General features: G+C 39.8%; 1 protein-coding gene across 4 annotated transcripts in view; it reads left to right on the forward strand.

The window, feature by feature from the left end:
* Positions 1 to 14,896, forward strand: part of sbf2 (SET binding factor 2) — a 124,245-nt gene that overhangs the window by 78,025 nt on the left and 31,324 nt on the right. For 2 of the 4 annotated variants that reach the window (XM_038297724.1, XM_038297726.1), the window contains exons 18-22: positions 8,323 to 8,493; positions 8,591 to 8,865; positions 10,313 to 10,485; positions 10,678 to 10,751; positions 14,699 to 14,894. In XM_038297724.1, coding sequence (XP_038153652.1) covers positions 8,323 to 8,493; positions 8,591 to 8,865; positions 10,313 to 10,485; positions 10,678 to 10,751; positions 14,699 to 14,894 — 889 coding nt within the window. The remainder of the gene's footprint in view (positions 1 to 8,322; positions 8,494 to 8,590; positions 8,866 to 10,312; positions 10,486 to 10,677; positions 10,752 to 14,698; positions 14,895 to 14,896) is intronic. The other 2 variants (XM_038297725.1, XM_038297727.1) reach the window with 1 other exon arrangement.

A 14,896-nucleotide genomic window follows, 5' to 3' on the forward strand; every position in this document is an offset into this window, starting at 1 on the left:
TTTTTGCACATCTCTGGTGTTTGCAGCTCTGTTTCCACATATCCGTTATGGTGACAATGTCCACAGCTGTTATTGATTTTTTTTTTCTCCAGATACAGAGTATGTATGTTGTAAACTGTACAGTACAATTCTCTGTTTGTTTTATTTTCATATGTTATTTTTATACACTTTTCTAATGTGCACATTGTGTGATCACTCCTACTATAACCTTTTGCTGCTGTAACACCACAATTTCCCCATTGTGGGACAGTAAAGAGATTTTCTATTCTATTCTAAATGTAAATATTAACACAATATGAATGAACACATGCTTCCTAAAGACTATAGGAAGCACTGCAGTGGCCCCGATGCTCATTTTTAACAAAATTGTACTTCATTTTGTCTGCTGTTTCTGTGGACAGACGGAACTGACACCTGAGACTGATTGAACTAATCCTTCTTCATAGTGGCTGAGGCTGCATTAGCGCTGGTCCCTTGAAGTGCTTTGCACAACATTCTCTGCTGATATATGTACGTTTTCAGGAAAGAAAAAATCTATTTCACCAGGCACTCAAAGGAGTTTCTGATCCTGGGGGACGTCATAAAGACTTTGGATGGGTTATTACACCCAGCAGTCAACCTGGACAACTAAAATACTGGGTGGAGGGAAAAAAAGTGGTGTATTTGCTGGATTGTTAACCACAGAATTTCAATTACCTTGTTTTTGCCGTTATATAGAAAATATTGTGATGTAAAGAAGAAGAAAATATAATGGAATATGAACAGAAATAAACAGACTGAAAAGCATGACCCAAACAGCATCTGGATATCAAAACATAACCTGGAGAAACCAAAGTAAACATTGTACACAAAAAGAACACGAAATAGTAAAAGTAAAAAAAAAAAAAAAAGTTGTTTTTTTTCATATAGCTGTTAAAGGAAGTTCCCTAGCTTTAGAAGTCTGCTGCTCAGAGACTTTGGCTTGTCAGCTCGTTTGGTTTGTAGCTCCTGCAGCTAAGCTGTTGTTTCTTCCAGCTTTTCAACTAAACACTCTGTGAAGCAGCTGTTTAAGGATTGGTTTAGACAATTTACAGGGATCTTTCGACTTTGTTTGGAGGTGGGTTGAGAAGTACCTGCAAGCCGTGTGTGATTTACCAAAATCCCATGGAAGGTTTGGGAAGACAGGGATTTGTTCCAGAACCTTCAGACTAACCAGAGTTCAGAAAAGGGTCAGATTCGTCATTTTCTGTTGTTCTCCCTGACTGATTTGGTTTATGTGTCTCCACATTTGGACGTGCCATTTTCTGTTGACATGCTGTTTGCTTTTAATGCTGTCAAATTATCGTCATAATGTTACTACATCTTTTCCAAGTGCGGTTTAATGCCTGTCGGTGCGAAACTCTCCTCTGCTAAGGCACTCCTCGTCGGGTCAGATGTCAGACTCTGGTGCAGTTCTTGTTTGATATTCTTGGCCAGATTTTTCGCTGCCTCATGCTGTTTCCATACTCAGTAGTACCGTCGCCATGGTCCCAAAGTTTGCAGGTCAGGGAACGTGGGAAGCGTCTTCTCAAATGACCGTTCCTCAGATCCTACGCTACGGGTATACGCTGTTTAGCTTTATTGCTTCCCAGACGCTGACGCTGAGCTGACGTTATTGCTCAGGTTTGGTGTTTAGATGTCCTGCTTCTCCGTCTCTTGGGTCTCCCTTTAACTTTGCTTATGGGGATAATTTTAAAGTTTGTTATCAAAGTTTTTTCTTCTGTCCCTCCCAATAACAGTGGGAGAAACTCATGAATAATAATCTTGTGTAGAAGAATAAACAGAAAGCAACTAATCTCCATTACAATGTCAATGCAAACAGCCTCTTTATTTATCACTGTTTATATAACCATCTTTAATAGGTAGTAATAAAGCAATTATTTTCTTATATTTAGTTTCTCTAAACTTGTTGATTTCTTACCCTGCCTTTAAAAAAAATTATTTAAATGGTTCAACTTGAAAAATTCATAAACTCAAGCATAATTAATGTTAATAACCTCTGGAGGTATACCTTATACAGAAAAACAAGGACCTTTTCTACACCTTTTTATGTTTTACACTTTGTTTTTAGGCTGGTGGGTTTATCAGGAGATTAGCAGGTGTCCTGGATGGCTTGATTTGTTGTTATTCTGACCTTAGCAAGCTGATATCTCTGCCAACATGGAAATGTGTTTAACTTCAGCTTGATAATAACAGATTGAAAAGCTCATTCACATCTATTGCTCAACAAGAACACTTGACTATTAGCACTCGTGTTGATGGAGTTTATCCACAAGCTAATTTGTCATCCTACTTCGTCAAAGAGCTCTCTACATTGTCCTCACAGTGGATGGTGACGCACTCGGCAACCTTTGTCTATGCAAAATGCCCAGCTTTTGTCTTATCTGTTTGTTTTATTGCAACACATTTAAAAGTACTTGAATAGGATTTGCATTTCTTCTGGAATTTTTTTCTTCTTAATGCCTATTTTGTTATTCATAAATTATCACATTAAAATCCTTGAAAAAATGTTAATATCAGACAAGGATAAGAAAGCTGACTTGAAATGAAGATTTATTTGTTAAGGGAAGAAAGGAATCCAAACTAACCTGGCCTCGTGTGACAATATAATTCCTGCTCCCATTGAATCACGGATTAATTTTGCTTCACCAAACTTCTAGTTGTTCAAATTTTCTTCAGGAGATCAATAAGCAGATGTTTTAGTCCTTTCTTTCTACTAAATTTTCCTTGGTTTGTAACAAAGGGACACGTGGAAAGTTGCCAGATTGAAGGGATTGTTTTTGGTCAAACATTGATTCTCACCAAGGACTTGCACAGAATCAAGTGGCTGTTTTGTATCAGAAGATCAAGAATGCTCTAAATTCTTGCAAAACATGTAAATAATGTTGTTGCCTGAAGGCTTGCGACAGCATAGATATGACTTTCTTCTCCCAACATCGCTGTTCAAGTATCCACTTGTCTCAGTGGCGACACGCGTAATGTCTTTGTCTCTCTGCAGAGCTGCATGCATGTTTTGAGGCCATAGTCAATCACGCCGTAATGGTCTTAATCAGGTTCTGGAGTTCAAAACAAGATGCCAAAACCTGATAGCCTAATTCCTCTGACCTGTACACTCCTCTCTGCCCCCCACCCTTCTTGTTATTACTTCTTGTTTTTCACCCTTTTTCCCTCAAACCCGCATTCCTCCTCTCCGCTCGTCACACCGCCAGATGGGTCCCATGGTGCTGCACTCCCTCCTTCGCCTTCATCTCTTTGCCTTTACCTTCCTCTCCCCCCTCCCCTTTTTTCTGTCCTCCTCCTTGAACATCTGCCTGCTAAACACTTGGGTAAGCGTTGTGCATGATCCTCATCAATAAGAGAGGCTGACCTCGGTCAAATTGACCCAAGCATATCCGACAACTCAGAAAAGTACAGCCAGGCTGAATATAGACATGGCTGACAAATAACACACCCATACCCCCTGTACAAACATGGACACACACAACATCTGCTTTAAAACACTTTAAACACTCAGCTTACAGAGCGGTATGACTACATTTCTTCTTATAATCATGCTCCAAAACTTAATTGTGCAAAGTTTGACAGAGGCCACATATTCTCCAGACTCGAAGTCTGCAGTCCTTGCACAATGCTAGGCTTAAGCTGCGTTATAGCTTCCTTTTTATCAGCTCTAGATGCATTCTTGCTATTTATTCCAGCAGTCCCTCTGGCCTCCTTCCCATACTCACTTTGAGACAGCTCGCTTGGTTCCTCTGATAGCAAAGTGAGATAAATCATCTATCTTTCTGAGAGAGAACAGTTAATCTAAACACGCGCTCATTAATGTCATCTAAACATTGGCTTATGATCTACTGCAAGTGTGCACTCTGGTGGCCTGCGTCAGTCGTTTAGAGGCGCTCTAGATTTGAAGTAAGGGGATGTTTGGTGTTAGTTGACAGAAATCTCATACAGAAAGAAACAGATTTCGCTCTTTGCTGTTTTCAGTTGAAGGTTTTCTGTTCTTTTTTTTCAATAGCATTGAACGTTCTTTCTTTTCTCTTCCTTAAATGTCAAAATTGTTAAGTGCAGAAATAACACTTGTTTTGATAAGAGATTTTTCTACCTGGGCCGTGGATCCCTTCAGCTACTCTGGTGTTTCCAAAGGCCACCTAATGGCAGCACAGCTGATATTTCTCTCCAGGATGGAGTCACAACCAAACAGGAACAGAACAGATGAAGCTACCATGAGAAAAAGCAGAGAGCATAATGTTAGAGATAGAACTAACACATTCTGCAGAATCTTAGAACAGAAATAGAATCAACGAGAATGATAAAAAGGGGTCCCTATGCCCTCCCGCAGTCTAAACCTATAGCAGCATAACTATAGAGATAGCTCAGGATAACCTGAGCCACTCTAACTATAAGCTTTATCAAAAAGGAAAGTTTTAAGCCTAGCCTTAAAAGTAGACAGGGTGTCTGCCTCACGGACTAAAACTGGTAGTTGGTTCCACAGGAGAGGAGCCTGATAACTAAAAGATATGCCTTCTATTCTACTTTTAGAAATTCTAGGATCCAATAGCAAACATTAACACTTACCTGCTTCTCTGATTAATGCTGCCCGTTCAGCCTTTTTTTCTATTTTATTGTTTAGTTTAGCTGCACAATCCTGTGTTGGCAGGGTTTATGGTTGGGCCATTTTTAAATGGCTGCCTAAAAAATGAGCCCTTAGGTGGTAAAAACAGGAAATGCTGTCTGTGTCCTTTGGTCTCCTCAAAGCATTTTTTCCTAATGCTCCCTTAAAAACCTCTTCTGTGCTGATGAGTCTATTGATGCAATAGCATTGAATTTTAGTTGAGGGCACCAAAGGACAAGGGGCGTAATGTGGGAAAAAACAATAATATACAATGTGGGTTGACCTATCACATAGAATCCAAGGAGAGTACCTTCAAGTTTGTTGTTGTAACATAACTAGAAGTAGTGACTGCTCAATACTATTGTTTTTTAGTAGTTCTAAACAATTTTTACCTAGAAATTCTCACATCTTGCATTAGGTAAAAACTGTGCAACATCCCGCAACTATTAAACATATGTGCACCTGAAAGATGTTGTCATTGTATGTCATATTTGCAGCACATGTTTACGGTTTGTTCGATTTAACTTCACCGGATTCCTCATTTAAACCCAAACCAAGAGGGGAAACACCCCTACCTACTGTTCATTACATAAGGGAAAAAAAGAAAGCTACAACATGAATGACGTGCCTCCATTCGTTAATAAAACAAACAGGTCACGCATAAATGTCTTTGATAATGGTGTCATGGGTTATGTTTTCTAAGATTTAAATGTTTGCCCTTTCCCCTAATCAGTTTGCCAATTCAAAGAAATGTAGAAAGCAAACTGCTGACACCTCAGCTGACATTAAATCCGTGACGAATCATCACTACATAATGCCTGATCTGCTGCTCTGTGTGGTGGGATGAGAAAAACCTTTTTTTATGATTTAACTCATTTCCAAAAACTACAGTTTTTTGTTTTATTTTTTTAGTTTTAATCTTCTACTCTCACTTATCTGTTTTTGTTTGCCTTTGGAGAAAATCCTTAGATGGCTGTTTGTGCTGCAAAATTCTTAGATTACACATCAGAACCAACATAGGAATTTTTACAAAAATTAAAAACACTTTCATTCAGTATTCCTTAATCAAAAGCTGTGACTATCTAGTACATCTTTCCAAAGCTACTGCTTTTGATATACATCTAATTTATTGGACTGTCTCACCCTCATCTCCACTCGTGCTGAAACCTTCTGTCTCTTAACTTATAAACCCTGACATCTGTCTTTTAGTTGATTTCAGGGATCATTAGTTGAAATAGCTTTCATAATGTAAAACAAATTAACGGTCAAACAGAGTTTCTATTTTCCTCTTTTTATATATAGACAACATTAACAATAGTCTGCAATGAGTGTTTCTTTCACTGAATTAGCTTTTTTCCGCTTTAGCATTGCTCTTTGACTTACTGAAAAACACTGAGCATCGATTTGATGCTTATCTTTTAGTTGTTTTGTGTCTTTGGCAAATAGGAGGGATTTTCATGCTGTGTTAGGGGTTAGATGGATTTGTTTTATAAAATAAGGAGTAATGGGTTGTTTTTTGTCCCTGTTGAAGCATTATTGCAGTGATGAAGAAAAGGTTTAAAATATCACAATATGTATTTATATGTTTATGTGCAGCATGAAATCCAAACTGTATTGTGATACAAATCTTATGCCTAAACTTAACCCAAATTATGTAACAAGATTTAATTTCTAAGTTTTGTGGTTTTCTTCTTGTTTTGTTTTTTACATTTTATTTCACATTTCAATCTTTCAGGTGTGTCTTGAAATGATGCTGTTATACTTTTAGGAGAAAATGTAAAAACAAATAAAATAAGAAACCTAACAGATACAATAGGCTCTCGCAGCCTTCGCTGCTCGGGCCTAAAAATAGAAGTATAGCTTAGGGCTATAAGGTCAAAATGGAACACACCCTAAATAAAAAAGGACACTTCTAGATATTTGTTGTCAGCATATCCAATTTTTTTTTTTTTTTTTTAACCTAACATTTCTATTCGATTACTCCAGCTGTTCTGCAAGTAAAAATGTCCTTCCTAGAAAACTGTGGTGAGGTTCCTGATGATGGGATGACTCAGCCTCATGTTCACCACCTTAAAGCAAGAATGCTGTGAGGCGGGAATTAGGAGGCATACCTTAGTAACCACTGTTTGTTTTCAGGTGAAATGATTCACCAATAGACATTGTGGTCCCGAGCTTGAACATCAGTTTAGGAGTTATTGTTTTACTGACTGACTCAGACTGTTGTTTCCATTCTCTTTTTCTTATCCGTGAGCATAACCTGCTCTACCTTAGATGCTCTCATTACCCAGCAGAATACCAACCTTTAAACACCTTGAAATGTGCGCAAACGGACCTCAATCTGACGCGTCTGGTTTCCCCTCAAATTGGTTTCATCTTGGTTATTTAACTTTTAGGAGAAGATCGACGGGGGGCGTAGCTGTTGTGTAACTGTCCATCAGTGTGGCTTTTAAGCTTTTCAAGATGTTTAACCAGCACTTACTATTAAATACTCTTTTAGTGAACAACAGCTGAAGTTGAAAGTTGAAGCTGAAGTAAAAAAAAAAAAGAAATGAACTTTTCCATGGTTTAAATGTGGCATAGATGCGGATAAGATAATATTTGAAGCAGGGGGAATAATGGTTAACAAATGAACGGCTGTAAATTAGAAGGAAGATTTAGAAACTCGTTAAGGATGGCTCTGTGGGTGTGTAGCCATTAGCTTAGGCTCAGCCTGCTCTCCGTCTCTGGGAGTAGAGCTGTTTAGGTTATGTCTCTTGCACCCGCAGCACCCCCCTCTCGTTTTCCACAGCAAACGATAAAGTGATAATAGACCCAGTGGACTGAGTAAGACTCTGGGGAGAGAAATCAGAAGCTAATCTAATATCAGACTCGAGCCGTGCTTGTGGCCCTCAGGAAGGACGTCTGGTGCAGGTTTGTTTTCTGTTGCAGCTCATTTCTGCAAACACTGCCTCTGTTTTTCTCATGCAAGCTTATTTTCTTGGGCCTGCTCTGCCTTTCCGACCATACATTGTTCAGTAGTATAGAGCAACGTCGATGCTTTCAGCCGAGGACTCAATGTTCCTCTAAAGTAGTTGTTTTTTCCTTTTTTTTTTTTTCCGAGCCACAGCTGATAGGCTTTGCAGACCATTCTAATGAAAAACAACAGCTCTGTTTCCAAATCCAGCCTGACACAGAACGCCTGAGGGGTGGTATGTCTCTCCAATAGAAGTTATCTGTTTAAAAAGTTACGACTTGCATTGAATGATTGATTGATTCCTCTTTAAACCTCACGACTCTCCTCACTTTTTTTGGTTTCTTCATTTTAGAAATCTAGCTGACTCGTTTTACTGAGAGATTAACTCGGCCATTCTGGCTGCAGGTATTATTGGGTTTGATGATGACTTGCAGCCTAAGAAACCCTAAAAATGAAATCTGTAGCTGCTTTTATTATTTGTAATTGTTCCAATTGTCCTAAAAAATAAAAAATAAAAAGCTTTAAAGGTTTCATTCACATTTCAAATTGGGATGATAAACCAGTCGGATGATTAACGGATTATTTCCAAAGTCTGTTATTTATTTCTGAGCCAGAAGTTAGGCTAAAATTTCCCCCAAAAAACACTGAAAATATTTAATTTGAAGACATTTACTGTCAGACGTGTGTTCTGCGTATTTTTTTTTCTTTTTCCTGACATCAGCTCTGTTGTGTCGTGCAGAGACTGGCTGCTGGAGTGAACCAGTTTGCCTACACCTGCATACAGGACCATCCAATCTGGACCAACCAGCAGTTCTGGGAAACCACTTTCTACAGTGAAGTCCAGGGTCAGATCCGGACACTCTATTTAAACACCCCAGAAGAAAAGAGAGCCATCACCACCATCCCCAAGGTAAGCACGATATCTCAGCTGAGTCTTTCTTTCTAAATTCACACTAATGGTGAAGTAGAGTAAATTGAAACTCAAGCTGACTTAACTCTGACCTCAGCAGGATGTGGACCCCCCGTACCCTGCAGGTAAAGACGAAGAACAGACAGCCATGGACCTGGCTGCCGAGCAGCTGCGCCTCTGGCCCAGTCTAAGTAAGGAAAAGCAGCAGGAGCTGGTAAAGAACGAGGAGAACACCGTGTTTAGCCAGGCCATCCACTACGCCAACCTCATGGTTTACCTGTTGGTTCCTCTGGACACCAGCAAGAACAAACTGCTGCGCAACGCACCGGTCACCGACTGGGAGAGCGGCAGCAACAGCATTGTGACAAACAGGTCAGGATTTCATCCTTTGGAGGATTTCTTCCATTTTTGCTTTACAGTGAAATATTCCAGATAGTTAAACTGATTCTACGTAGAATCAGACAACCAGATTAAAAACAAAAATAGGTTTTAGTATAATATTTTTACATGAAGCAGACTTATTTCTCTGAGCTGGCATGCAATGCATAGTGGAGATACTACATCATCTTACCCTCTCAGCATCTGGGCGACTCCTGAAATAGATGTAAAACGATGGAATCCAAGGGAGTGTTGGCCTAGTGGTTAGAGCAGTGCACTTGTGCTCTAAAAAGGTTGCAAGTAACCCGGTTCAATCCTTTCAGCCTCCACTCTGGGTTCCTAAACTAAAACCCTTAACCCCCACTCTGCTCCACACAATGGCAGTTCACTGCTTCCAAAGGGAATGGTTCAAAATGCAGAGAGTGAATTTCCCCATTGTGGGACAATAAAGTGATTTAAAACAGAAGCAAGTCCACATCTGACTGAAATACAACAAAAGGAAGGTTTTTAGGCGGCCTAGTCAAAGTCCATACATAAATTCAACCAAGAGGCTTTTGCATAACCTCAAACAGGCTGTTCATAAGGCTGGTTTTCTGTTGTTTTGTTTTTTTTCCTATGAAACCAAACTGGATCCTTAGAGCGTTTGCAGCATTGCATTGTGGTAGCGTTATTCTTTTTATAAAACATGACCAAGTTGGAGCTTCAGTTCAGCTTGTTTTAGAGAATTTAAGGTAAAGCAATCAGCCTCAGCTGTAGGTAGTTTTTTAGTTCAGAGGATGTGAGTTTCTCTGTGACAAAGTGATGAAACGTCTGTGGGTGGATGTGGCCTAACTCACAGTCTACATGATACCTTCTGTTCAGGCCAAACAGGCGGCTGTATTTTATTTTATTTGTTTCCGACTTCGATCCTTCATGTCAGCCTCTGTTGCTGCTGCATAAAACAGAACTCGGCTTGTTTTCATCCACCTTCAGAGTTTTCTGGATGGTCCACCCTTGCATTTTATGGAGGATGTAATTTTTTATTTCAACAAGCGTGAGACAATGTTTTGGTTTTATTTTGTTCTGTTTATTTTTGGAAATGACAGAAGTGTTGCAGCTAAAGGTTTACTTATGTGGAAAATATTTGAAATGTTTTGTCTTCGATTTCTTTTTTTTTTTTAATTCCCAGACTTGTTTATTTCTCCCAGGGAACATTTCGATTTCCCCATTCTGTATCTGTCCAAAGGAAAAGGTTGCATCACTTTTTCATGTGAAAGAATCTCCTGGAATAATTCAGTTAGAACTATAAATCCTGCCATCATCACTTCGCTCATGGCATGCTGAACAACACTCGGCCATTCAATGCTCTTTATCCAGAGTGCATGTTATATGTGAAGCCTGTCGGTGCATGGCCCCCTTCCCTCTAAAGCCGCGGTTTGACCTTTGAACATAATTTCTGCAGCATCGCTGGTAGCATGGCGGAGAGCTTCGATACAGAGAGTGGGTTTGAGGACTCTGAGAGCAGCGACACTGCAAACTCTGTGGTCAGATTCGTTGCTCGATTCATCGACAAGGTGTGCACAGAGAGCGGAGTCACCCAGGAGCACATCAAGAGCCTGCACTGCATGATCCCAGGTGCAGCCTTCACACACTCAGTCACTGCTCAGATTCCCTCTGCTTTATACTCAGTACCTCTAGGATGCCTGCATCCACAGACATGAATGAGCCCATTGCCTCCTACATGTTAAACGGACATGTCAGAAAGTGGACATGTGGGCTGGTTGTGTGTGTGTGTGGTGGTAACTGATCCCCGTGTCTGACCCACAGGAATCGTAGCAATGCAGATGGAGGCTTTAGAGGCAGTTCACAGGGAGAGCAGGAGATTGCCCCCGATTCAGAAGGTGAGTGTGATGCTCTACATCCAGCTGTGTGGAAATGTTTGTGTGGAGGGCCTTTATAATTAAAGAAAAAATAAGAATTAAAATGTCAAACTAAAAAGGATCAATTAGAAATATTTCGCAGATAGTGTCAGGTGACTGTAAAACACTTTAGCCATGCAGTTTCCAGGTCGTGTGACCCATACCATGATGGTTTACCACCGTGCTTCACTAGGGCTTATGTGAATTAGATTTTAGTATTAGGACTAGTTCTGGGAAATTAATTTTATTTTCATAATAACTATGAAGGTACATTTGTGTCTTTATTATTCAGTTAAAAATAAGGTAGCTTCAATCAAAAAATATGTATTTTTAAAAAGTTAAAGTATTTGAATCCAAAAATATAGTTGAGACTCCAAAAATTGCATTTGAACACCTTTTTTTTTTTTATTGAAAATGTTCTCTTGGCTACGTTCACACTGCAGCCTGAAGTGACCCAAGTCCGATTTTTTTTTTTTTTTGCCCCACATGCGACCTGGATCTGATCTTTTCATGGCAGTTTGAACAACACAGATCCGATCTTTTCCAATCCGACCCAGGCCACTTGGCTATTTGGTCCTGGATCCGATACGAATCTGATTTTTTTCAAATGTGACCTGTGTCTAAATGTCCAGGTCGCATTCATCCGATCTAAACGCCATTAGAAGCCGACATAGGTCACTATTCTGGGTCTTGCTATAAAGAAACTGCAAGAAAAACAACAACAATGGCAGACAATAATGCGGAGAGCAGTATTTATGTTTAACCATCTTGAAAAGATTGTGTATTTATGGTTGGGAAAGATCGCTAGATGCACTCCGGCACTACCATCCATCTTTACTTTTGTAAACACAATACACGCTGGCCTGTGATGTCATTGCGTCCTCTACTGCGCATGCGGTACACTTGCGTTGTAGGACTGCACTTCCACAGGAGATCACATGCAAGTCGCATATATTTTAAAATGTGAACAGCAAAGCAAAAAAATCGGAATTGAGCATCAAGGCCTGCAGTGTGAACGTAACCCACGATCGAAGATCTTTTTTGTTTTTGGGCCTTACATGGGTAGGAGATTTGTGTCTTAATCATTCAATTCCAAAAAGTTTTCTCAATCATAAAAATATTTTCAACCGAAAAAAAAAAAAAAAAAAAAATTTTTTTTAAATGAATTAAGTTTTGAAGCCTGGAGTAAAATGTCTACATGCTTATGGTTATTACAAAGGCATTTTGAAATAAAATCACAATATTTGTTGAAAATAACCAATATTTTAGCCCTAAAAAAAGAGATTTGTCTGGTGTTGGTCAGGTTTTGTCTTATTGTAAAAATGTTAAGGTTTATCATCCTGTAGAGTCTGTCCTGATTTGGCATTAACTGGCTAGAAGGTGCAATCCTTGGGAGATCTGTTGTCCTGGCTGTGATAAAATCTTGTTCCTTGGGAAGGACATACTGTCTTAAATGCTACCAGATAGATGGGCAGCAGCAGTTGTTCCCCTCCGATCTGCATCGGCATTGTTATCTTTAGAAAGGATTTTACTCGCGTCACGACTATTGGTGCGTTTCATGCCTGCGATTGCTAAATTTATTCTGGTTTGCAGAGCACCAGTCTCATCCAGTTTTTGTTTTGTTTTTCCGGTCATCGTTGCACTTTATGTTTTGACTTGTGGATCCAGCTGTGCCCTACATCAGCCAGTTCTCTACAAATCACAGAATACGCTCGTAAAAATACGTAATACTATTACTGTCTAGGGAGCGGCTTGGAAACCAAGATGCACGTTCTGCTGGCCGCTCACGTGTCGGTGTGAGACCCAGCTTCCATTCTGGATATTTACAATTGCCAGAAAGCATGAAACAACAGACTCAATATTCAGGATTAGTCTGAATAAGTGGTGTTACAGCATTAAGAAGCTGTACTAGGTCACAGGGCTTGCAGATGTAATGAAGTACACAGGTCTCCCCTCTCTGTCCTGATTTCTATTCAAGGACAGAGGCTATAATTATCTCTGCGCCAGAGTTCAGGTGCTTTAGGTGGGCTGTGGCCTTAATGGGAAACCCTCTGATTGATTGGTTCCTCTTCCATTTTTTTTTTTTAATTGTCGACCAACATAATGTTTCTTTGGCAGCTCTGTGGGTCAAAAGGGCGTGAAGCAGAGAAGGATGCAGACATGAAATTAAAGAAACTCATTTCTTTTGCAACTTTTCAGTGCACGTTTTCTCCAACAATGGTGCAATGTTAGGTTAGGTTCTAGAGTGAAATGCATTCAAAACCCAACCCCTTATTTGGGTCTTGTAGAGGGGAATCATGAAATCTTTCTCATGGGGGAAGCCCTGACACACAGTATGACTGAAATCAGTGGAAATGAATGCACACTGGCACAACATAAGACGCATCCTGCATCTTATGAGTGCTGAATGGAGAAATGAAGCAGCAAATTATAGACATATTGGCCAAAACCAATACAAGAAAAAAAAAACTTTAATGCCAGCCAACTAGCTCCAATCATCCTTCTTCTGCCTGCCTGTCAGAGTCGCAAGGAGCTGGTGCCGATCAGCAGTCTAAAGGTGGCGTTCGCCCTGGACGGGTCAGCAGTCCATCACAGAGCAACTGATGGACAGACAGCCTAGGGGCAATTTAGAGGTGTCAATCAACCTGATGGTCATGTTTTGAACTGTGGGAGGGAGCCAAAGTATATGGCGAGAACCAATGCATGCAGAGGGAGAACTCCTCACAGATAATTAAAGTAGGGAGTGCCATGGGCCTACCAGTTCCAGGCTGTTTGGTTTGGATTAGTCAAAACCAACAGTGAGAGCCATTTCCACAAATGGAAAAATGTGAAACTTGCACAAGTTTAACATAGAAAAGGTCACAGGAAACCAAAAAGCACTGCTGACCTAACCCCTTTAACATCACTATGGCATCTATGGGGTAGTTGTGAAGCCAAAAAGAACACAAAGACCATCTCACCTTTGTACAAAGTATTGCTGCCAAAGTTTGCATACCCAGTTATTAGCTTTAGAAGACATTTAATTTGAGAACCTGGATGGTTTTACTATTTCTTTCCTCCAATAAATGCAATCGTTTTAAAATTCATAGAGTAAATATTTTTGCTAATTTAAAACATTAAAGTAAGGGATAATAAAAATGGCCTTTCATTCCTTGCTTCTTGTGCATACATTTTTTTAGACCTTATGGACATAAAAGCTCCATTAAATATATCTTGTAACTGAGAAAGCTATTATTTAGAAAGAATGGGTCAGGTCATGCATGATGATTATTCCATGTGGAAAGTATTTTGATAAGAATTCTTACAGCGACTGTGATTGCTGACACATAAGCTGAAATTTAAATTATGACCATTTTCATTTTTTAGATTTAAAGCAACCAAAAAAAGAATAAAATGTCAAACGTTTCAGTTGCATTGAGTTTGAAATCTTCTGATATAATTACAGAGGTCTGGATGGAATCACCTCAAGTTATTCTGCATGTGCAAAATGCATCATATCAGCTGTCCAGATGGTGAAAACATAATATGAAAATCAATAGCTCAGCACAGTAAATGAGACAAACAACCTTTATGCCGAAATTGAAAAGGGAAATTATTCTCAACAGAGGCTTGCAAATTGTTTGTTGTTCTTGGATGTTTTTGGATCCTTTCAAAATGCTGTGGTGTTTTTTTTTTTTTTTTTTTTGTTGATTATGTGCACGTAAGGTTTAATCCTTTCCAAAAAGGCCATATGGTGCTCTGATTAGACTTTATGATGATGAATTTATTTCCTAAATCTAATTCTGTGATGCAAATCTTGCTGCCGAGCTCTCTGCTGTTAGCTCTCTCTTGTCAATGAAAAATGCCGGAGCTGAAGCTGCGGACGTGCCTTTAAACAGGTAAAGCATGAGCCTGTTTTTCTGCATAATGTTTTTATTTTCTTTCCTCAGCCAAAGATTCTCCGTCCAGCTCTGCTTCCTGGGGAGGAGGTGGTGTCAGAAGGACTGCGGGTGCTGCTGGACCCTGATGGCAGGGAAGAGGCCACGGGAGGGCTCCTTGGGGGCCCCCACATCCTACCAGCAGAGGGGGCTCTGTTCCTCACCACATACCGCATTATCTTCAAAGGCATTCCCCATGATCCATTAGGT

Source organism: Cyprinodon tularosa, unplaced genomic scaffold (assembly GCF_016077235.1).
Source record: "Cyprinodon tularosa strain WSP-4 unplaced genomic scaffold, ASM1607723v1 ctg395, whole genome shotgun sequence".
Classification (NCBI taxonomy): domain Eukaryota; kingdom Metazoa; phylum Chordata; class Actinopteri; order Cyprinodontiformes; family Cyprinodontidae; genus Cyprinodon; species Cyprinodon tularosa.